Source organism: Ambystoma mexicanum, chromosome 11 (assembly GCF_040938575.1).
Source record: "Ambystoma mexicanum isolate Mex_15411 chromosome 11, UKY_AmexF1_1, whole genome shotgun sequence".
NCBI lineage: Eukaryota > Metazoa > Chordata > Amphibia > Caudata > Ambystomatidae > Ambystoma > Ambystoma mexicanum.
The window spans coordinates 1,019,481,992-1,019,506,453 of NC_090934.1; the positions used below are offsets into that span (position 1 = coordinate 1,019,481,992).

Sequence of the window (24,462 nt, forward strand, 5' to 3'; positions counted from 1 at the left end):
TTCGGGCCTCGTCTCTGTGCTCAAACTTCAACCATTCTCTCAGTACAACAGCGCTGGTGTCTCGATCCCACTGGATCTCCCTGCAATGTTCGATACCATGGATTACACGCTCCCTGTACATGCCTCTGCTGAATCCCTTTCCTTTTGGAAACAAAGAAAACACCCATCCCCTAGACATATCCAACCCACAGTAGCTTACCCCACCGACCCCCGACCCCTTTGTGGGATCCGTCAAGTTTCTTCTACGTCTCCTGTTACTGGTTTTTCAATGTGTTCATCAGATTAGTTTGTTTCATCTTCTAATTCTATGTTGGTGGCACCCAAATTCCCATTTCCCTTGATGGCAACCGTTCTTTTGACTTTCTTTCCTGCTATATGGAAGCCATTTACTCTTCAAACCAGCCTCAACTCAGTTAAGACTGCAGATTGAGGACGCCGCTACCAAAATGAGTTCTGACTCCTTTTGTCCAGCCTTCCTACCTTGGATTCCTTACCCCCTGCAAAGCAGAGATCAAGAGCCTTGTCTTCTATATTGACAACCTTCCACAGCTGCCATCTTTGTAGGAAGATCACAATATCTTACATTTTCTGAAAGTTTAGCTGTCATCTTTACCTTCATCTCCTCCTTCTAGACCACAGCAACGGCCTTTATCTGCCTTTCCCCAATCCACCCTTTCCTGACAGCAAATGATCCAAAATGTTGCTGAAACACCAAGAATTGTACATGTCTAATGTTCTCGTCTCCAGCAAATGATTTTCTGTTCACAACAAAATTCCGTTGAAGTTCCTTTGCACTATTCACTGGACAGTCAAACACCCAGGAAGTCCATTGTTAATTAGCAAGCACAGGCCTTGAGCCCCAAAACACTTATCCATGCCTCCATCTAATTTCCTGAAACTCCAAACTATAAGAAGTCCATGATTGTGGATCACTCCTTCTACATCTTAGACACTAACCTCTGAAAGTCGCTTACACTATCTATCAAATATGTCTATGACTATCTGGCCGTTTGCAAGGCTTGGAATGTTCTCATACAATGACTCCTTGTCTTCCTCACTATTGTGTACTGGTGCCAACCGTCGATAACATAGAGGTGCATGTTATTTATGCGACACTCCTTTGTTATTTGCATGGTCGGTTGGCATTTTAGCGGATCTCAAAGCGAGAGTGGGGCGTGGCTTGGTTAATAGGAGGAGAGGGAAAATGCGACAGCTTCGGTATTACTTTGTCGCATGCAGTTCGGAAGTACCTGGGTACTGTGTGTGGGTGGTTCATTTCTAGAGCACCTGAGTTGATCTTGTCCAGGCGGAATACTTGCGTGCCCGTGCTGCCAGGATGTATTGCTCTGGACTGTTATGTATACATTTGTTGGAGAGTTGTTGTGTTCTGATGTTTGATGTTTGTTTTAGGGGTGTTCAATTGCTTTTTACCGGTGGCAATATTGGTATGCATAGTGTGTGATGTGACACAACATTTGAGCATTTAAGTGCAGGGAGCAGTGAGCTGAGACATCAGCATTTAGAGCATCCATACGAGTTGATATGCTGATGTCCTGGCATTGGTGCCCCGTGGGTATGATCATTGAGAGAAAGTATCCAGAGGCACCCAACAGATGACTGGTACCTCTGGCACGGGGGGGGGTGGGCGTGCAGTACCTGCTCCTAAATCACAGGGGAAACATTACTGCAAAGATACCCGGGAGCAAACCACAGTGGGCAAAATTACAGTGGGACACATTGGAGCAAAATCACAACAGCGCAAAATTACAGTGGGGCGACACCTTAGAGCAGAATCACATTGGGGAAACATCACAGTGGGGCACCTGGGAGGAAAACAGCTAGGTACATTACAGTGAACAATCTGGGGGTAGAATCACAGTAGGGCCACCTGCTGGCACAACGACAGTGGGACACCAAGGAGCTGAATTACAGCGGGACACCCAGGAGCAAAATCCAAATGGGGCACCTGAGACCTAAATATCTGAATTAGCACATGGGCGTTAGATAACATATACAACTAGGTGTGCATTGCTCAATATGGGCGCAGAAAGTTTAGGGTGATGCCCCTTGCCTAAACAATGCGCGTTCTGTGGCAGGGGGCAAGTAGCAGTGCATGGCATGGGCAGCATGACGAACAGACAAAAAAGGGTCAAGCTTTGACTTTCCCCTCTGACAGCTACCCGGGCAAGGCTGCCCTGAGGAACCACTAGTTGTAAGGAAGCCTCCAGCCACATGCTCCCAACGACCAATCCGGCTGTGGGAGCAGAGAATCCTGAGATAAGGTTGGGAGGGAAAAGGTGTGTTCAAAATGCTCTACCACGGCCAGCAGGTCCACTGGCTTGCAAAGCTGATGTTGCGTGCTGTTAGCTTATGACTTCGTATGTCATATCATCAGTGATGCTATCAATGTTGTCTTTGTGATGTCACATGTTGTCATTGGTGATGGCATTCATGAATGATGTCATCTGTGTTGTTTCCTATGGTCATGAACAGTGGATGTGGCAGAGTAGATCACACTTTCTGAATAACTCTTCCTCTCTTGTGTCTTTAAAGATCCGCTTTATTTATGACGGGCCTCTGAGGGACTTACCCAGCTCCCAGAATTCCCGCTTTGGCACCTCCATTTCCTCGGTTCCGGATCTCAACCAGGACTCGTTCAACGACGTTGTCATTGGGGCTCCTTTGGAGGAGGATCACCAGGGAGCGATTTACATCTACCATGGCCTTCGGCATAACCTTGTGAGAAAATATAAACAGGTAAATATGAACTCGTGTTCTGATGGCCCCTACCATCCCATGGCAATCATCTTCAACCAAGGTGGCTTCTGCCTTTAAGTTGTTCTGCCGGGCAGAGCGTATGGGAATACTGCCCTCTGTGCTGGCAGGCCTGGAATCACTGCCTGTAGAGGGTACAAGCCTAATGCCCGCTCTGCAGGAGACTGGCAGGCCTGGAATCACTGCCTGTAGAGGGTACAGGCCTAATGCCCGCTGTGCAGGAGACTGGCAGGCCTGGAATCACTGCCTGTAGAGGGTACAGGCTTAATGCCCGCTCTGTAGGAGACTGGCAGGCCTGGAATCACTGCCTGTAGAGGGTACAGGCCTAATGCCCGCTCTGCAGGAGACTGGCAGGCCTGGAATCACTGCCTGTAGAGGATACATGCCTAATGCCCTGGGTGCACGAGACTGGCGGGCCCGCAATCACTGCCTGTAGAGAGTACAGGCCTAATGCCCTGGGTGCACGAGACTGGCGGGCCTGGAATCACTGCCTGTAGAGGGTACAGGCCTAATGCCCGCTGTGCAGGAGACTGGCAGGCCTGGAATCACTGCCTGTAGAGGATACATGCCTAATGCCCTCGGTGCACGAGACTGGCGGGCCCGCAATCACTGCCTGTAGAGAGTACAGGCCTAATGCCCTGGGTGCACGAGACTGGCCGGCCTGGAATCACTGCCTGTAGAGGGTACAGGCCTTAATGCCGTCTGTGCAGGAGACTAGAAGGCCTTGAGTCACTGCCTGTAGGAACCAGAACACACGTGGGTGATGATTCAAGCTGATGCTTCATGACAGACAGCATGTTTTGTCCGGTGACCACACCCGTGTATCCTGGCCACAGGAGACGCTATAGCGCTGGTGGAGTGGAGAGTGTGGAGGGCAAATAAACCTCTACACAAAACATTTCCCAGAATGAGGAGCACACAACGGGCCTCAAATAAACACAATCAAGGTTTGTTGCTAAAATTCGTTTTTTACTCTATGAACAATGCTGCCCCACCCAAAGGAGACTGAAGAAACATGGGGGTGGGGGCACAACCAAGTTAATCTATGTCTATTCAGTACTAGACTTTCTGTTTCTTAGAAGTAGATTTTTGGCTCATCACAGAGAAATTCTATTTAGTATTTTAAGTGCACCTGGGTAAATCTCGAGGACACCCGAGATCCCACACATAAGCACAAAGAACAAAGACCGGGTGTTTCCACCAGGTGCCCCAATGGTGCACTCCTGTGGGTATAGGAACCCTCGAGTAAATGAACTTCCCGACTAGCATACACTCTTCCACTTTCAAGCTTTCGCTACATAAACAATATGCAGTCAACTTCATGTTTTCATAATTCGTGATGTAGAATTCAATATAAACAACAGTAAATTAATGATGAGGCCGAACCCTGCTGGTATCAGTCACACAGTGACTATTTTTTATATGTGTAAATCACCGAATTCTGATGGAATGATTTCCTTTACTACACCAAACATTCATAAACAATATTCCAAAAACAATATTTTTTCACCATGTGGTTAATTCAAACCTTCATGAGTACATCCTATGCATAACAGAAGCAGATACAGACGTATCAACATAAAATATTTCAGAATCCTAAATACACTTCTTTTGGAAACAAAGTGCCGACGCGTTTCGGATTGAAGCCATCTTCAGGGCTAGAAGTGCAAAGTTCCAATGAATTGTCGTTTTTTCATTTCCTCCTAAGGAAACATAAATGTTCTGGTTTCAGTCCTCTGTTGCTTAGCAGGAGTGTAACTAATATAATACGTGTCAAATCCAGAATATAATCTGCACTGACTTTAGGTCCAACTGCCAGCGCAGGAGAAGATGTCTCTTCTCTACCTGAGTGATGGAATACGTTGTGCTAATACTGATAGGGCCCCATGTCACTGTGCCTTAAACATCACTAAACAGATAAATAGTAGCTATGGCACACATAAACTTGAAGGGCTTTCCCAGTCAGGAGTATAGCTCCGGTACCCGGGTAGGCAGATGAACTTTGGCGGGTGGCGGTCCTGTTTGGGACACTGGTGGCAAGACAAGGACCCCTTTCTTATTAAATTAAAAGTAAAATAAATAAAATACATCACTCGCTTTGATACTCCCGCGGAGGGAAAGGCGGGTGTGGAGTTCGTAAATCATCGTGGTGACTAGCGTGTATTACAAAGACTGTAAACTCGTATGTCTCGCAGTCCATTATGGTCGTAGAGCGCCGTGCGCCCAGTGCATCTTCAGATAATTATGTATGGAAAACCTAACATGGACGAAAGAACGCCATGCTATAATCCTTGGAGGTATGCAGCGGTGAAGGATACCCCTTAGGCAATCCCTTCCACCCTAATATGGATAACTAAATATAGATGCATTCGCCCCTCGCCGACCGGTGCCCTGAGAACTAGGACCTGCTTGCGCAGTTTTACTTACCTAACGCACGTCAGGAATGCCTTGGAGCCGCCCATCAAGACGCGCCCCTCGGCAGTCCTGTGTGTATATGGTTTCCATGGAGGCGGCGCACGCGCAGTTCATGCCCCTTGTGCTCAGACAGTCTAACAGGTCGATCCACAGAATCTCTCTCTGCAATAGCCTCTTGTGAACATCTCCCCCTCTAGGTCCCACGTTCACTTGCTCCAAGATGATCGATTTCATTTGGGCAGTAGACTGTCGGGCCGCCACAAAATGTAAGGCCACCAGTGACTTGCGATTTTTAGTACGGTGTTCGCCTTATGTTCAGTCCATCTCGTTTTTGCTTGTCTCATGGTTATCCCTACGTAGTAGAGGCCTCAGGGACATTTCAAGGCATACACGTTTATGGAATCACATTTGCAGGAGTGGCTAAGTGTCAAGGGTTTCCCTGTGTGTGAGTGTCAGATGGTATTCCCTACTAAGATATTGCTGCAATGCTGGCAGTTGTGGCAAGGCTGGGTCCCCTTGTGCTTTGGCCCCTTTCTCTCACTGTGGTTCAATTCAGCTCTGATTAAGCTCTGCTGTTTCTGTAGGCGAATATGGGCATCTCTTGGAATAGTGGTTGTGTCACAGGGTCCATTTGCAACATTGGCCAGTTATGTTGGATGATCTTTCTGATCCTTTTGCTCTGCATCAAGTGGGTGGTAACATACATCATGGAGTCCTCTTTCTTAGTTCAGAGTCTGTCTGTCAATGCGTGCCACTCTGTCCGATGTCTCCAGGATAGATGTCGGGTTGTATGCCCTCTCACAGAATTTATTCTGTAGGGATTCTGATTGTCTTTTGCTTTCCTCCTGTTCAGAAATGTTCCTGCGATATCTCAGGAACTGGCTCAATGGCACGCTATCTAACGTGCACTGCGGGTGGAAACTCGTGGCTAGCAGGAGACTGTTCCTGTCAGCTTTTTTTGCTGAATATCCTGGTTTGAAGACTGTGTCCCTTACTGTAGATTTCTACATCCAGAAAGTTGATCTTGGAGTTACTAGTCTACGTGGTGAATTTTATTCTCGGATGCATCTCATTCATCATAGAGAAAAACTCATCAAGTTCATCGGCAGGGCCCGTCCAAATTCTAAAGATGCCGTCAATATATCTTACGTACATACCCAGATGTCGTAGCCAACATGCGGAAGTAAGTACATGTTCCGATTCCAGGAAATACTTGTAAGTATTGGCATATGCCGCGCCCATTGCGGCCTCCATGCTTTTTCTAGATAGTTGCAGAAAGAATTTCTCCTGAAACTTGAAGAAGTTGTTCATTAACACAAGTTTTAATAAGGTTAGGACAAAGGTTTATCCCCCTGGCAGTTTTCAGATTTCAATAAGAGCCACTCAACAGCTTCGAGACCCGCCTCATGGACAATGTTGGTGTAAAAGGACATGACGCCCATCGTAAAGAGGATGTCTCTTCCCCAGACGAAATCCACTTTCTTGAGTTTCTGTAAAAAATGTGTCATGTCCTTCAGGTATGTGCTTGTGTCCTGTATCAGGGGTTGCAGAATCTTATCCTAGTACCTTGTCAATGGCTCAAGTAGACTTTCAGTATCTGCTATTATTGGTCGTCTCGGTGGGTCTACCAGTCTTTTGTGAATCTTCGGGAGAATGTAGATCACTGGCATAATGGGGTGATCCTTTTGAAGGAATATTTGTGCCTCTCCCGAAATCACTCCATGTAGTTCTGCGTCATCCAGTACTTCTCTGATGAGGGCCCTCACTTTTTCAGTGGGGTTAAACTCGATTTCCTTATATGTTTCACGATCGAGTAGCTGACGTTCTACTTCAGCTAGATACAGAGTCTTATCCATCAGGACAAATGCCCCTCCCTTATCAGCATGCTTAAATATGATCTTATTGTTATCCAGAAGATTCTTGAGTGCTTGTTTTTCTCTTGCCGCAAAGTTCCCCTATCCCTTGTTCTTAAATGGGATCTTCTTGAATTGCTCAAGCATGGTTCTTTCAAAGACTGTTAGAATGTGTTTCTGCACTGGCGGGTTGAACTTGCTCTTAGGTGACAGTTCAGGAAACTCAGACGGTTCTTGTGTAGTCTCAATTTCCTTGATGGTACTGAAGAAGACTTTAAGTTTATGCATCAGTTTGAAAAGTCAATCTTCTCCTTCAGCAAGTTACTGCTATATTGAGGTACAAAAGATAGTCCTTTCCTCAATACTTGTAGTTCCATGTGGGAAAGTCTATATGAAGAGAAGTTGACCACTATATCTTTTTCCCCGTTGGTTCCTTCTTCTCCGATTTTTTTCTTTTTTCCACGTCTGGTACGTCCCTTTCTAAAAAATCACCTGATCCGGATGCCGCCTGTTCAATCTCCGTGTTCGGAGGTGTGGTCACTCCAGTATCAGTGGCTGTCTCAAGTTCCATACTGGATGCTTCAGATGAGGTTGTGTCAGGATTTCCAGCTCCCGTTTTTGGTTTCTGTGGCTGTGGCTGGTATGGTTTTGCAATCTTTTGCCCGTAGTATTCCTGCCAGGTATAAACTATGTCTAGTTTATAATCTTGAGTATCTCGTCTACATTTTCTAACTTTCTTTATCTCCAGTTCCTGTCAATATTTTACTAGTTTGTCGTTCGTATCTTCCAAATCTGTTTCACTTGATCTGCATTGAAACTTTTACTCAATGTGTTCTTTATGGTATTAATTTCCTCCTCGAGTGTCATCAAATTGTGGGCTAGTTCTTCAATCGTCAGGAGAATGAGGTCTAAAGAGCACTTGTTCAAGACCTATCTCCATCTTTTTACGAAGGTCGGGTTTTCTTTACATAAAGTCGGTTCTAGATTTACTCTCAAAACCCGTGGGATCCTCTGGACCTTACGATATTGAGCCAGGCTAGTGGCATGCAGTTTAAGATTGACATATTTCTGTATTTTCCATTCAAATTGCTTAATGAGCGTCTCAGGTTTATCTGATGTGAATAGTTCTTCTCCTGTTGTTTTAATGAGGCCTAATATCCTTCCCGCCTCTTCTTCGCTAAAACCAAGTGTTTCAGCCCTATTGTTGGTAGTTGCATCTATCCTTGGAAAGGACATATTAGAAGTAAGTTACTTAATATAGCTTTCTCGATAAACACAGTCAAACTTGAATTTGTGTAATGGATTGGGTTCAGTCTGGGTGCTCCCCCTAGTTAGTGGCCACCAAACAGTAAACTGAAGAAACACAGGGGTGAGGGACACAGCCAAGTTAATCTACCACCCAAAGGAGATGGCATGCTGGTTCAGATTTAGTATGGAATTTAGCCATAGTCCTAAAAACTATACAGTCACACCACCATCATCCGCCATTACCAATAAAGACCCTTTCTCCATAATGCCCCACTCTCAATATGGCCATTCCTCATATGCCCCACCTCTTTCCTCACAAGGTCACACTCCCATAAGACCCCAATCCTCACAAGACCTCTGAGCCCTTATGGCCCCAACTCTTCTGAGACCCCCCACCCCACCATGAAACCTCCCTTCCCACGGGAACTGATACGACCCAACGTCCCACAGGGTGCTTACAAGTCTCAAAAAGCCTGTTTTGGGGTTTACCCATACCATAGGTCTGGCCACTGCGGGACCTGTTGTGTTACCAATAATGGGGTGCCCCATCTATTCAGGACACACCAACAACCCTTAATTGGAGCATCTATAGGGGTCATTTTATAAGGCGTGTAGTGCAAAGTAAAGTGTAAAGACAAGGAGTATGCTGTGTATTCTTTACTGTTACACTCCAGGGGTTTTTAGTGCCTTTGTAGGAGGAGTGGCTCGGAATGGATTTAACATTCCTGCAATGCATTCCTCCACCTTCACATTCCTGCCTTGCGTTCCCCCTCCTTCACATTCCCACCATACATTCCCCCTCCTCCACATTCCTGCCATGCATTCCCCCTCCTTCACATTCCCACTGTGCATTCCCCTCCTTCACATTCCCACTGTGCATTCCCCCTCCTTCACATTCCCACTGTGCATTTCCCCTCCTCCACATTCCCACCTTGCATTCCCCCTCCTTCACATTCCTGCCGTGCACATTGCTGCTGTGCATTCCCCCTCCTTCACATTCCTGCTGTGCATTGTCCCTCCTTCACACTCCCGCCATGCATTCCCCCCTCCTTCACATTCCCACCTTGCATTCCCCCTCGTTCACATTCCTGCCGTGCATTCCCCCTCCTTGACATTCCTGCTGTGCATTCCCCCTCCTTCACATTCCTGCTGTGCATTGCCCCTCCTTCACACTCCCGCCATGCATTCCCCCCTCCTTCACATTCCCACCATGCATTCCCCTCCTTCACATTCCCGCTGTGCATTCCCCCTCCTTCACATTCCTGCCGTGCATTCCCCCTCCTTCACATTCCCACATGCATCCCACCTCCTTCACATTCCCGCTGTATATTCCCCAAGTTTTTAAGCCTACATGAGATTTGCAAGTAGGCATAACATGAATGGTTTCCTTTAGACTTTGCCTGCATTTTGCACCCGCTGAAAGTAAGCAGATTCCACAGCAATCCACTCTTAATGCAGCTGGCAAACCCTCATTTGCAGATGGCATTTATATTTCTTTCAGAACGGAGAGTAACATGAAAGCGTAGAGGTGAATTTGACTGCACGTACGCTTCAATTTTGCACTCCGTTTCGTAACTGTTGCAAATTGGATGCAGGTGGGAGTGATCCAACATCATGTATCCCCTGCATTCAATTTACACTTTTTACAAAATTACCCTTTGTATGTATTTCATTATAGGCACTTATACAGTTGCTATATTCACCTCAACATACAGTACATAGATCTCCATAAATCACCAGGTGTATTGCCATGAAAAGTGTAAGGATTATTTTCAGTCTGGGAGGCTTGCATAGCAAGGTGTAAAAACAAGGCGTGACGCCATGTATGCCTAGCTATATCGCTCCGTTAGATTTTCCAGAGTCTTTGCAAGCAAATTGGGAGATGGTACAGGAAATTTATTTCTGCCGTGTATTTCCTACTCCACCTGCTAATCCATTTAATGAAATGAGTAATTGGGCTAAGGAGAGCAGTTACGTGTTGCCATACACATAGTTCACTCCCCGCCACCAAATGTTTGTCATTTGCACGTCAGAGTGCAAAGATGCTGGGCAAATATGTACGCCTTCTTTTGCCCTGCGCTTTTGCACATCACCAGGAAAAAGTGAATGAACGCTACCTGACATGCTCACTTGCCAGGCAGTGTTTACTTTTAAATGTGAGCTCTGCTTGCCTTGCTTGCATGGCAATCTGCGCTCAGAATTGCAATTGAACCCTGCCTGACATGCAAGCATGTCGAGCAGGGTATCATTTAAGTGATGAGAACTGCTTACCAAGCAGGCATGCTATTCAGTGTCCACGATTACAATTGAACTTGTAATTGTAGGAGCTGCCTACCATGGGAGCATGGCAGGCAGCCTTTAGAATGGATCCGTGCTGGTGAATACAGCTGGCGGACTCCATATGAATCTCCAGCATTTGCGCCAGCCTGAAAAGCCATGCCAGTGCAAATGCTGGAACATGTGTATGGCGGAGAGGAAGAAAGGTGACGGAAATAGAAGGTGCTTTCCGCCCCGCCTCTCCACCATTAATGGAAACCCTAAAAGTCTTGCGCAAGGCTTTCAAGCCTTCAATTAGTGTTACACCCCCATATAAAATGAGCTCCTCTCTGTTATAAGCAACATGAGATTTTCATGCTGGCACACAATTAGTGGACTGCTATGAAATTCACCTGCATTAGCACCTGCCAAAATCAGGTGGATTCCATAGGAATCCATTGTTAACACCACCTGCAAAGCGAAAGTTGCAGTCGGCATTAGCTTTTTTTTACACGACGGAGAGTACAATTGAAGAGTAAAGGTGATTTCACCTGCTATCACTCTTCACTTTTACACTCCTCCTTTCAACAGTTGACAGTTGCGTGAAGGGGACCTTACAGTGCGCTAGGGCAAACATTGGGGGCCCCCTGCATGCAATTAGCATTTTTTATAAAATTCCCCCCATGTGTCTTTCATTGTAACCGCCAGGATTCTATAATTTCCCTGTGAAAGCATTCACCAGTTTCTTTTCTTATTAGGAGTGGGCTACAACTGCACAGCAAATTGTAATGAAAAAAACGCCACTTTTCGTCTGCACTAACATGTTAAAGATGCTTGAAGTCGCAATGCCTCAGGGAGCTCCAGGAGCCAATCCCTATCATCAATGAGGGATTGGCTGGCAGCAACTCTGCGACTGCTAGAGCTCGTGTATAACGGTGGACTATACAGGTGGGGTATGTCTCCAAAGCAGGGAAATAGCAAAGGGCGTGGTTAACCCCTTAACTGCCAGGCTATTATGCAAGTCTATGCAAAAGGATGAGCATACTCAAGACAAAAAGGAAAAATGAGAGAAACTGAAAGAGAAGGGTAACAGGACGAGAAAAGAAGTAGAAAAGTAGGATAGGGCATTTGAGAAAAGGAAAGGCAACAAACAGAAAAGGCCACCTAGAAAGGAAAGGAGAAGAAAAGAGACAAAACAGAGCAAATCAGATATAACATGAAAAGAGAATCGCGGGGATACACAATGACAAGAAAATAGAGGATGAAAGTAACAGGCTAGAAAAAGGGAGGTGGGGAGTGACAAGTTGTGGAAAGTGATGAATGAAACTAACATGGGCCTAAGTCCTAGAACAAATGAGGCAGAAAAGGACAGAAAAATAATGTATGCAGAATACGAAAAGGAGGATTAGAAAATTACAAAAAGAGTTTAGAAGAGGAGGAGTAAAAGACATGTATTCTAAGGAATAAAATAACCCCATCTGTATGTTAAAAGAATATTTCAGCAAGTCACTTCAGAATTTCATGAATTTATTACTATGTTTGGTCCTGTGCCTCTATAGGATCACCAAACTCTATCCTATAGCGTAGAGTCGGGGGCTGCTTCAATACCATAACACATGGCAAGAGATGCCATGCAAATATAAGATAACATAACTTTAACCAGTATATAATGCATGACAACATACAATACCCGTATAAAAGCCTATAAATAATGTGTGACCTGCTACCTGTGACATCACTACTGTCGGCAATAAGAAATTTACATCACTTCCGCTCTGTAATCAATTATTACGCTTCAGTTGTGGCTTCACAATGCCTCGTGCCTCAGTCAGACAAAGCAGAATTCCTGTCTCTGCAGAACTTAAAGCTGCAACAAGCTTTTCGCATTCCTTTCTTGTACACGTAGCTAATAAGGCGGTTGTATGTGATACTGTCGAATATTAAAGGCCTAACCCAAACAAGACCGATTTCTTTCCACCCGATTTAGTGCAGTCTTTAATATTCGCCCAATATCCCTTTTCAACCTCCCCCTGACACCCTCACCTCTTAAATCAGGGGGTTCTCCCCCTGAACTCCCCCATTATTCCTGCACCCTCTCCTCCCATAGCCGTCCCTAAGCCCTCCCCCCACTAACACATACACCAATACATACACCCTTCCCCGCAACCCGCTCCCCACACACTGCAAACACCACTCCACAACATACGCACAGACACGCAAACACGCACATGCCACAAACTTACCTCACTTCTGTCTTCCCATGCTTTTCTCGTCCGCGCCTGTCAGCCTCTGCGCACACACGTGTGTGACAGGGGCGTGACAGTTAGATTTTGAAAGACTGCATTGTGCAGTCACAGAGTGGTCTTTCTAAATCGGACTTTGACAATGTCATTCTTTTTTTTTAAACTGCCTTTTCACTTTGTTACGATAAGGCACTGTTTGTAGTTTGTAGTTTGTATGTTTATTTTGTGCACTGCTGGAGTTTAACACATAAGTGCAAGAATCTGCATCTTACTGCTAATTTTAAAGCACAAAAAACGTTTTCAGATGCATTTCATTGACCTGCTTAAAATATTTTTCAGCAACATATTAGAAGCTTTATATTTTGTTTTTTTTTCATCCAAACATTTTCTACTTTGATAATATGTTTTTCAGCAACTGCACAACATCTTGCTTTAATTAACAAAGAGGCAAGGTTTTACAGGGTATGACAGTGTACGGCCATGTATTATAAGTAGAGCTTCCAGTTTTCCGTTTTACTGGTTTTTACACATAAATACAGATGGAAATCAATCTCCTTTCTGGCTGTATTTATTGATAAAAAATTGAAAAAAAACGGAATTGTCACTCATACATTGCAGATTGGCAGCATGGAGAGTGTAAAAGTTGTATAGATATAGCATAAAAGTGCTTCAAATTGCTGACAGCGTCTATCCTAAGGCAGCAGCAGTCACAGGAGCAACCGCTTGTTGTTCTGGAAAAATGGAGCTAGCATTTCTTTCCTATATGGCTGCATGTGTGCTTTGATAAATGCATTTTTTATTAGAATAAATGCTGAAAAATACTGGTTGTGAATGATGTTTTTATATGACAAAATATAAATGTGGATAAATACAGAAAAAGACCAAAAATAAATATGGATAAACGCAGACGGAAATGGCAGAAAAATAACTGCCATAAAACTGGAAGCCTTAATTAGAGGAAATGCAATATGCCCATGTATCCCATACCTTACTAAACAGCTCATCACATAATCCGCAGATTTCCCCATATGGAATATCTATTAATTGAAAATAATGTGCTTTCAGTTTAGTTTCAGTTTATTGATTTGTATTGCGCACCAGACCCGAAGGCATGAGGGCACATGAGCAGCATGGTTATTCAAAGCTTGGTTACAGGTTGCTTATACATTACATTACAATCTTCCAATGTGGCAATGTAGGGCAGTGTATACAGTTTTACCAGAAGGGTGCAATACAATACAACATTTTTATAAATAACAGATAAGCATACATTACAAGATTGCGGCAGTGTGGTGTTAGAGGTTAGAGGTATTAGTGGTCCTTGTTCTTTATCCAGCGGATATAGTTGCGTCTGAAGTGTGTATAGGTTTGGGGTGTCCTGAGGGAGGGAGGTAGGGCATTCCAGTGTTGGGGTGCTTTCACCTGGAAGCTGTTGCCACCCATTTTGGTGCGTTTGAACCTGGGAACTATGAGCAGGTTTGCGTTGGAAGTTCTGGTGGGTCTGTTGGGGGTGTATTTGCAGATTCTGTCTGCCAGGTAGCGTGGGGCAGCGTTGTTCGGGCATTTGTGGGTTAGTGATGCGACTTTAAGCAAGATTTTGTCTGTGGTATTGAGCCAGTTATGAGATTTCCTGATGTTGGAGATGTGTTCTCTCCTGAGAATGCTAAGCGATGCTCTGAGAGCATTGTTTTGTAGCGTCTGAATTTTGTTGATAATTTGCTTGCTGGCTCCTACGTAGAGGGCATTGCAGTAGTCCAGTTTGGACAATACCAGGGCTCTGGCTAGTGTAATACAGCTCTGGGTGGATGCTAGCAAGCCCCATGGTTACAGCTCACTGGAGATTCTTTGGTGTTGTAAAGTTGAATATGTATTCTCTTCTTTTGCAGAGAATCGCTGCATCTATCCTGGCTCCAGGCCTCAAGTACTTCGGCTGCAGTGTCCATGGGGAGCTGGATCTCAATGAAGATGGCCTTGTGGATCTGGCAGTGGGGTCCCTGGGCAATGCTGTGCTCCTATGGTAGGGGGCACCGCCAGCTCCGGAATAGCCTCTCCTGGTTCTGAACGAGCAAGGCAGCCATTCTGTAGTCGCGTGCTAGCTAGAGCTGGTCCCTAAGCACATTGCGACCAGCAAAACAGCATACAGTAAACACCAGCCTGTGCTCCAGTTACAGTGTTTGGGACCAAGCTATGTTTTCAGTAAAAGTACCGAAAACTTCTATAATAGTCTGTCTAAAATGGGGTGGGGGGCAATGGTTGGAATCTACAGTTTGGAACTGCCCTTTAATGTGCTTGACCCTTACCAGGAATAGCATATGTTTCTAAGGAGAGAGCAATTCTGAGCTTACGTGGGCAGGTCTTCATTGAGAATATACTTTAAAGTTTGAGAAAGTTTGGATGAGAGTGCAGGTCGTGAGCCTTTTGGTGGCAGGTGGAGATTTTGTTGTAACTTGCCTAACTCCTATCTCATGCTGGAGACCAAGTCCATGGATGTAAGGGCATGCTGTCCTCATGTCACCCATCTTCCTCCCTTGCCCTGCAGCAGCAGGCCATGAGGCCTACAGGTCAATCCCCTCCCTTCTATCAGCACAGTGGTCACAGCAACACACTTCACTAATCCATCGCTCGTGACCTCCTGCAGAGCAGCTGCAAAAATAGCAGGTCTTGATTCCCGCTTACAGCTCATATGCTTCATCTCCCCGGCCTGAGCCACAGGACACACGGGTTCTTCTGATCTGTATGTCACCCACCTCACATCCCGTGCAGAGCAGTCACACAGAGTGCATCCCTGGTGCTCACATGTAAGTCACATGTCTCATTTCCCTGGCCTGAGCCACAGGACACACAGGTTCCTCTGACGATCTGTCCATCACGCAACTCACCTCCCATGCAGAGCAGTCACGCAGAGTGCATCCCTGGTGCTCACATGTAAGTCACATGTTTCATCTCCCCGGCCTGAGCCACGGGACACACAGGTTCCTCTGACGATCTGTCCATCACGCAACTCACCTCCCATGCAGAGCAGTCACGCAGAGTGCATACCTGGTGCTCACATGTAAGTCACATGCTTCATCTCCCCGGCCAGAGCCACAGGACACACAGGTTCTTCTGACGTTCTGTCCTTCCCCTACCTCACCTCCCGTGCTGACCAGTCACACAGAGTGCATCCCTGGTGCTCACATGTAAGTCACATGTCTCATTCCCTCAACAGGTGACACACTGCAAGTAGTCTACCATCCATAGCTGCGAGGGAGACTCCAGATTTCTGGCCCAAAAAATGATTTACATTTCTCCAATGTCTTTCAGTGCCTCCCTCCTCAACTAACCTTATTTCCACTGCAAGCCAATAGACAAATGCAACGCTAATTTCTTCGGCGCTCAACCCTCTCCCTTGAGTATTCCAAAATATTGGCACACAATATCTGTAGTAGGCCATGCTTTCGAACATTTCACCCACCTGCTCCATCCCCCTCAACTTCCTTTGAATGGGACCAGCTGTAGGCAGAGTAGGGCCCTATGCCGGCATGCCGCTCACCTACTGCCCTTCCCTCTCGAGGGCATTAGCTACACACAGGGTTGGCCTTGTTATTTGGTTGTAACTCACATAACTACTTTTTCTAGTAAGAGTTGCAACGCACACAGAAGGTCTTACTGCCCACATGTAACTTGCCTGCATCGCTTTGCCTGCAGGAGCCGCGCTGTTGTCCAGGTCAACGCCAGCATCACCTTTGAACCCGCCAAGATCAACATCTTCAACAAGGACTGCAGGAGGAATGGGAAAGAGGTCACCTGCATGGCAGCCTTGATCTGCTTCACACCTGTATTTAAATCTGCCCACTTTCAGAAGCGCAGCGTCGGTAAGTGAGTGCTTCGTCCACCCTTGACTGATTCTGTTCCTGAAGAAAGTAATCGAGCCTTCATCGAGGAGGTTCAAGGCCCCAGGACTGCTAAGAACGGTTGTATACTAATTGACCTTTTCACAATTGACCTCGGAAGAATTGACCTAATTTAGAAGGTCAATTAGGACATACATGCGGGGGGGAAACCCCCCGAATTCCCCCACCCAATCCAAAACCCCCTGCAAGCCCCCCAATCCCCTTATATTATTTATAATCCAAAACCAACCCAATACATATATAAAATAACTAAAATAATATAAAGGTCAATTGTGCAGAAGGTCAATTAGGACCACCATAATTAGGTCAATTGTGCAAAAGGTCAATTGTAAAAGGTCAATTTGGGTAATGCCTTAAGAACACCAAAACATATGTGGTCTAGTGTGATGTGGTCATTTTGCGGCAATGAGGTCTGGTGCTTTAGCTCAATGAGATGTGTTCTTCATGCTAAATCGGTGGGGTTAAGGTCCAGCATTTAAGTCACAGGCTATGTAGTCTACTAGATTTGTTGTAGTTGATGCAACTTAATGGGATAATCAGAGAAGAAGTGATAAGACAGTTCAGCAAGTTAAGAGCGTGCTTTAGAGATCTGTCGGCCACCTGCAGTGAGAAGTTTGAAAACCATCAGGGCTCACTCAGCCTTTCATCCTTTCAAGTTTAATGCATTTAGAACCATTTAGTTTAATTATTGCTTTGCTTGGAAGTGGTAGAACTACTGATTAAAGTGCAGTACGAAAACATGACTTTGCAGGTAATATTTTATTATTTATTGACTATGTTGATGTTGATGTTGTCTAATTGTGAAGTTTTTGCACTTATGAAGGAGTGGCAGCTGTGTTGTAGACATGGTCTAGTACCTGCATAAGAGACGCTGTGGTCTAGTAGTCGTGTTGGAGGAGACTTGGTCCAATGGTTAAGTTCTAGGTGCCAATATCTCATGGTCAAGTTGATTTAGATGTGTTCTACTGGATAGTTGTTGAAGATGTGCTGTATTAGCTACTATGTACTAGTTGTAGTCTACCTGTTACATTCAAGTAGATGTGTTCCCATGGCTAGGCTGGAGGAGAAAGATGTGGCATACAGACCAACTTAAAGAAAGCCAAATTGAGTAGTTCCCATTGGAAGAGGTGCTATGAGCCGACTAAGGTGATGTGGATATGGTAAAGTGGCTGCAGGTGAAAAGCTGTGATCTAGTGGTTAGGTTGGCATGGTCTAGTGCTTACATTACCATAGTGGTCTATTGGTAGTTTTGGAGGACATGTGGTCTAGTGGTTACTTTACCGTAGTGGCCCATTGGTAATTTTGGAGGAGATGTGGTCTAGTGGTTATGTTGGCATGGTCTAGTGGTTACATTACAGTAGTGGTATATTGGTAGCTTTGGAGGAGATGAGAAGACCGCCTGCCCATACAGGCAAAGTTAAAACAAGGGACCAAAATCAAGAAAGCAGTGGCAGAGCGAAGCGTCTGGGCAGGTGAATTAGGGCAGGATTTAGCCTGAAGGTATTCAGCTCCAAAACCATGAAAGGCACAGTGAACCAGACAGCGGGCCTTGAACTGAGTGCGTTTAGCCACAGGAAGCCAGTGAAGGCGATGAAGAACAGAAGAGATATGCACCTGCCTGGGCATGGCAGCAGCTGTTCTGGCAGCTCTGGTAACCCGGAGCCGCTGGATCAAATAGTCGGGCTCAGCCAAGAGAAAGGAGTTGCAATAATCTAAAGAAGATAGAACTAATGAAGCAACTATGGGTGTCCGCAACTGAGGGGGAAGGAAAGGTAGTACCTTACTAAGGATTACCAGTTGCAAGTAGCCCTTTTGGCAAATCGCACTGATCTGAGGCTCAGCCAATAAGCAGATATGTTCACCCCTAAATTCTTCACCACAGGCAGGAGAAGTGAATGGACCAAGAGAGGGAGGCCAAAAGAGAGGAGTCCATAGGGCAGGAGCAGCGGGGGTCCACCACCAGCACCTCCATTATTTTACCATTTAGCTTCAGTCTGTTCTTGCACATCCATACTCCCATGACCTCCAGGCAGGCCCTAGTCTCAGGAGTAGAGATATCAAGACGAACTAAGATTTGAGTGTTGTCTGCATATGAATAGTAGTGGAAGCCGTGTGAGAGGATACGTTTGGCGAGAGGCTTCGGCGAGAGGCTTCATGTAGAAGTTAAACAATACTGGTGATATGGCTGACCCTTGGGGAACACCACAGGTGAGAGCAGTAGGGGCAGAACGAAAAGGTGCCCGGGAGAGAGATTGTGAGCACTCAGAAAGGATAGATATGAACCATGAGAGAGCAGCTCCTGAGAGGCCAGCCCCTGCAAGGCGATCCAGCAAAACCCTGTGGTCTATCATATCAAAGGCGGAGGAGAGGTCAAACAGGATTAATTAAACCCACGCTGCCCTGGTCATGCAGTCAAGCAAGATCGTCTGCCACAGTGGCCAGCACACTCTCAGTGCTGGACCCGGGACAAAAGCCAGACTGGGAGTGGTCAAAAAAGGAAGTAGCCTCCAAGAAAGAACTAAGCACAGGAGGTTCCATGCCATAATGTCGCTGTGAAAAAGTCGGCAGGTAGGTGACTTTTTTTACCTGACCCCTAAAATTCTTTCCCCAAACATTTTAGGAGGGTTATAATTAGATATGATTACCTCCAATGCTAGAATATTTGGGGAAGTGTTTGTCTGGAGGGTGCATTTTTAGGGAAATGTCACCACCTAGTGGGCATTTTCATGGCAACAATATCACTGAATGGCAGAGGACAAACCAAGGATTCCAGGAGCTTCCTCATAGATGGACAGAGTGATATAGGCCAAAAGTTAGCAGGGGCAGTGGGGTTCAGAGAAGACCTTTTCAATAGAGGGATAATTAGCACGTGTTTAAGGACAGCAGGAATTTGACCAGTAAGAAACGTCGAGTAAACTGCCTAGGTGAACAGTGGAGCTAATCGAGGAATAAATGTCTTCACTACCGACAAGGGGATAAGATCAGTAGGAGAGGCTGGTTTTAATCTAATCGTGGCAGCAATGACCTCTTCATGGGCAAACAGTAGAAAGGAGGCCCAGGACTCCTGTCTAGAAGTGATGGAGTCTTGTGCTGAGTTTCCACCAATGTTAGTTCCAAGGGCCAGATATCATTCCGGATCTTAACAATTTTGTCAATAAAATAATTTGACACAGAATCACACAAAGATTGAGAAGGAGTAATGACCTTTGAAGAGATTGATGAACAGGTAAGCAAAACTTATAATGTTCTCTAGGTAGATTCACTGATGGCAGGAATAATTAGATCTTGCCGCGCAGATAGATTTATGATCGGTGGATGTGATTTGACGCAGAGCTGTGTTGGCCAAAGGGCAATAGGCCAAGTGCACTTAGCTTGTCTGCAGTAGAGCCGGAGAGCACAAAGATGGTCAGTGTACCAAGGCTCAGATTTCCGGCCCCCTCGGTTTAGAGTTTTTAAAGGGGCAAGATGGTCATTAGCCAAAAAGGAAGCCTGCCACATGGCATTCAAATCAGGTGACGGGTGGTCCGAACAATAGGTTTCCACCTCAGAGGAAATCACATCGGAAGAAAGTAAATGCCAGTTGCGACGAGGACTAGAGCAGGGTTTGAGAGCAGAATTTGCTGATTTGACTTCCCAGGTAAAAGGTATGATAACATTGTTCCATGATGCCATTGGCTCCCGCAAACTGCCTAGGTCTGTTGTTCTCCTAACCCTGTTCGTTTGTCCTGTTTTTTCTGTGACCTGAGGCCTTTGGCATTGTGGGGCGGTATATAGCAATTCTAATCAATAAATAATTAAATTGTCAGACCACAAAACAGACAGTGCAAGGTAAACAGAAATGTTGGTCTTAATGGCAAAAATAAGATCAAGAGTGATACCAAGCTGATGGGTTGGGCCTGTAACCAGCTGAGTCAGAGCCAGATCCCTCATAGCTGAAATAAATCTATGAGCTTGTTTTGCCAGAGGATCAGTGGGTCTAAGATTAAAATCCCCAACAATGAGCTGATTGGATATACGTAGCTGCAGGTCAGCAGCTACTTCCAGAAAAGCATCACAAAAACTAGAATCCGTCAGGAGGACGATATGAAGTCCAGATATAAATAGACTGTGTAGGTGACAACACAAAACGAGCAAGCAGTGCCTCCATTTTGATATTATTGGTCACGGGTAGTATAGTTCTGGTAAAGCGGGAGTTAAATATAATAGCAACACGTCTCTAGGATGAACAGCAGTGTGGTTCTGATGCAAAATATTAAAGTCGGCTGTGAGAAGCGGAACCATAGAACGTCCGGGGGGTCTCGGGGCAATTGGCGAGAAGCAAATCACGACAGTGTATTGCATGAGCAATAAGGGAGTAGAAGCGAGCAGGCATACAATAAGAAGCATATTAAGAGATGGGAAGGAGAAGAGCAACGATCACATAGAGACTTGTCACTAAAAGGAAAACCAACAGGAAATGTAGTTAAAGGGTGAGCCCACTGCATAACAAGGAGCGAGAGAATTAGCCGGAAAAAGGGAACATACAGTACAATCAACGTGTCAGGAGAACAAAGCTAAAAAAAATGCAGAGGAGCCGGTCAAAACTCTGCCATTTAGCTAACCTTAGACCCTTTCTCAGGAGCAGTGCGGTCTCTGCTCACAACACAAAAGTACCCGGATAGCGGGTCAGGTGATCAGCTATGTGCTCTGATGAGACGCACTAACTGACACAGAAGAAATCCTGCCACCGAGGGAACTCGGATTGAACGATCCGGTAAGAATGAGTAAAATAGAGTTGAAAACATCGAACCACACAAACAAGGATATTTTGGGGAAATGGAACACACAGTACAATCAACAGAAGTGTCAGAAGAACAATGCTAAAAAAAAAGGAGCCGGTCAGGTCAAAACTCTGCCATGTAGCTAAACTTAGAGCCTTTCTTAGGACATCAGGGGACCAAATTAGAAAATCCAGAATACTACTACAGGTGTAACAGGGCTGAGCTCGATAGCAGACCACACTGAACAGCAAATGAGACATCAGATACTTTTTAAAGTGAGTCCAAAGAAGTTTGAAGAGCAAAGATGAGCAGAATATTGTTTCTTGTGTTTCTGCAGCCATTCAGTACAATGCCACCATCGATGAGCGGCGATATACACCACGCGCAGTGCTCGACGAGAACAGTGATAAGCACACGCAAAGGGTGGTGTCTGCAACCCCGCAGCGTGGACACTGCGACCGGCTTCATTTCCATGTGCTGGTAAGTTTGGTTGAGAAGTTCGTTGATAAGCAGTGGAACGCTCTACCCACCACACGCACCTCGCTTTTCCTTCCTCCGTTCTGACAAAAAATCCAGTGAACTAAACGCAACTAGTATCAGGTGAGGACTGGCAAAGTTTGGCCTGCGGGACAGGTGCAAAAATCTAGCACAGCTGCAGTGCCCAAGGAGGACAATAAAGCTGCCCCAACTTCCATAACAACTAAACTAAATGCCAACCTCTACCCCGCCCAGACATTCTCAACTATATAGAGTAGATTTTATTGACATTACTTTCCTTTTATGCAACATATCTTTCAAATATGTTTGTTGTTTCTTAGAGACCCCGAACCCCAGGAACCTCCTCATAGTCCAAAAATGATAACTTGATTTCACTAGGGCCTCAATACAAATTGGCCGGTGTGGAATTAACGTGCCAGTATTAACGTATCCGGCCCGTTTCTGCACCGACCAACTACAGGTTTGCTGTTAAGGTGGTGAAATGACCTCCAACTAAAAGCTGGAGGTCATTCCACCCCCTCACAAGGAGAAATCTCTGGTATTACAGCCGCCTGAAATACTGGCAAACTCCCCCATGGAGTCCAATGTGAATCCACAAAATGGGGAGTTACAGCAGTTACCGCCACTCGTAATCTGGTGGACATTCCACCAGACCAAGTGCTGGTATCGGTAATAAATGTTGCCAGTCACCTGGCAGATTAACCTACAGGATACCAGCAAACCTATAATGAGCCCCAATGTGTCAATTGTGGGGGGCAGGGATTTGAGCCCTTGCTTCCTGGATCCACAGTTTCAGGTTTAGACAGCAGAGTTTTAATTTTCTCTTAGCCCATCTTCAATATTAGATCCAACAAAACACTTTATGGAACGTTGTAATTCAAGAGCTAAAGCAGTACACTGTTCATTAAATCTTGCTTCTAAGCACCCAGTCACATGATAGCGCCAACTGACAAAATGTAAGATTTGTCTTAAATCAAACATATGTTCATAAACCAAGTATTTATTTTTTTTCAGAAAAGAAAGTGGTTGAGCTAGTGCCACAATTAGGCCCAGTGGCATGCAGGCCATGCACAGATCTCGGCAACAGTGACACAATCTGCTGACCTACCTTTCCAGATTTGTACCTCTGTCTCTACCGTATTTTCCTTGCCCATCACCTGCCGGTGTCCTTCCTTTGAACCACATCGGGGGTGCCCCTTCACCCACCTTCCTTACAATTAACTTTCAGACTTCTGTTTCCCTTTCGCTCCATCCCTGAACCCATAACTCATTCCCCTTCCCGTACTCGCACCCACTTCCCTTTCCCACATTGTCACAAAATTCTTGTCACTCACCCCTTCCATTGTCAGTTTCTTCCAGACATGACAAGAATCTGTGGTTGCGAACTTGCTGGCTATTGTGGCTCTGGGGCCTGCACTTGGACAATGCATAGCCAGAGAGACTGAGGGGACTCCGCTTTTTTTGTGCTCCAAAGATGCATTTCCTTGGAATTTCGGCTGCAGATTTCAGTTAATGGGAGAAGAGGGAATGGTGAGGGGTATTTGCCTGGGATCTGGTGATGAAGAGGGAGTAAGAGTGCCAAAAAATGAAAAACCTAGGGCTTCATTCAGAGTTGGATGGGAACAGTGAACTCAGTGGTATTTGGCAAATGGCGCCAATTTTAGTCTGCCAAATTCAGGATTTTATCAGATACCACAAGCAGTATTTCCTGAGAAAACCTGCTGCATTATTTTAAGCAGACTTTCTGCGGACAATCTACCTATTTGTATCTCCACCTTAGAGGCGGAGGTAAAAAATCCAAATTGCCCCCGATTTGTTTTGCAAGCATTTCCAATCAATAAAGTGAACTGTTTTTTTTACAAAGAGCCACGGCAGTGAGGTGAAAAAGTGGTCGTCACTACCTGCCCCCCATTACCACCACCAGCTTCCTCGTGTAATGCATAAAAGGGTCAGAGACCTCTTTATGCATAAACAAAAATGTGCAGTAGTGGTATTTGCCAATACAGCACATAATACATTTCCACCTTTAGACTGAAGGTGGAAATGCCTGAACATGTTTTAAAAAACACATTTCTACATTATCACTGGCAAAGGTGGTATTTTTAAAATACCTCCAGAGGTATTCCAAAAATACAACCTCGACTGCTGATATACTCTAAAGTGGACATACTTTCAAAACGGACACTGGCTTAGGCAGTAACTTTCTCCAGTGGTATTTCATAGAAAAAATGTGCCCAACTTTGAATAACCCCCTTAGATTATAGTCTACTAATTAACACCTGAATGTTACATCTTTCTGTGCTTGTTAGTCAACTGTGTACACATTTGAATACTGGAAACAATCCAACAGTCCTTTTACAAGCAGCATATATTGACATCCATGAATGCTTTTCAAGGTGCTATTAAACTATTTTTGTAATGGACTCACCTGTGATCAAGAAGTTCACCAGAGCATAGAGGAAGTATTCTTACAGAATGAAACTGATGATGAACTCTAGTGGGCTATGGGCCCTTAATTCCT

At 45.3% G+C, this 24,462-nt stretch overlaps 1 protein-coding gene across 2 annotated transcripts in view; it reads left to right on the forward strand.

Moving 5' to 3' along the window:
- Positions 1–24,462, forward strand: part of ITGA11 (integrin subunit alpha 11) — a 664,683-nt gene that overhangs the window by 486,858 nt on the left and 153,363 nt on the right. For both annotated transcript variants that reach the window (XM_069624240.1, XM_069624241.1), the window contains 4 exons: positions 2,554–2,757; positions 14,677–14,807; positions 16,478–16,644; positions 21,781–21,923. In XM_069624240.1, coding sequence (XP_069480341.1) covers positions 2,554–2,757; positions 14,677–14,807; positions 16,478–16,644; positions 21,781–21,923 — 645 coding nt within the window. The remainder of the gene's footprint in view (positions 1–2,553; positions 2,758–14,676; positions 14,808–16,477; positions 16,645–21,780; positions 21,924–24,462) is intronic.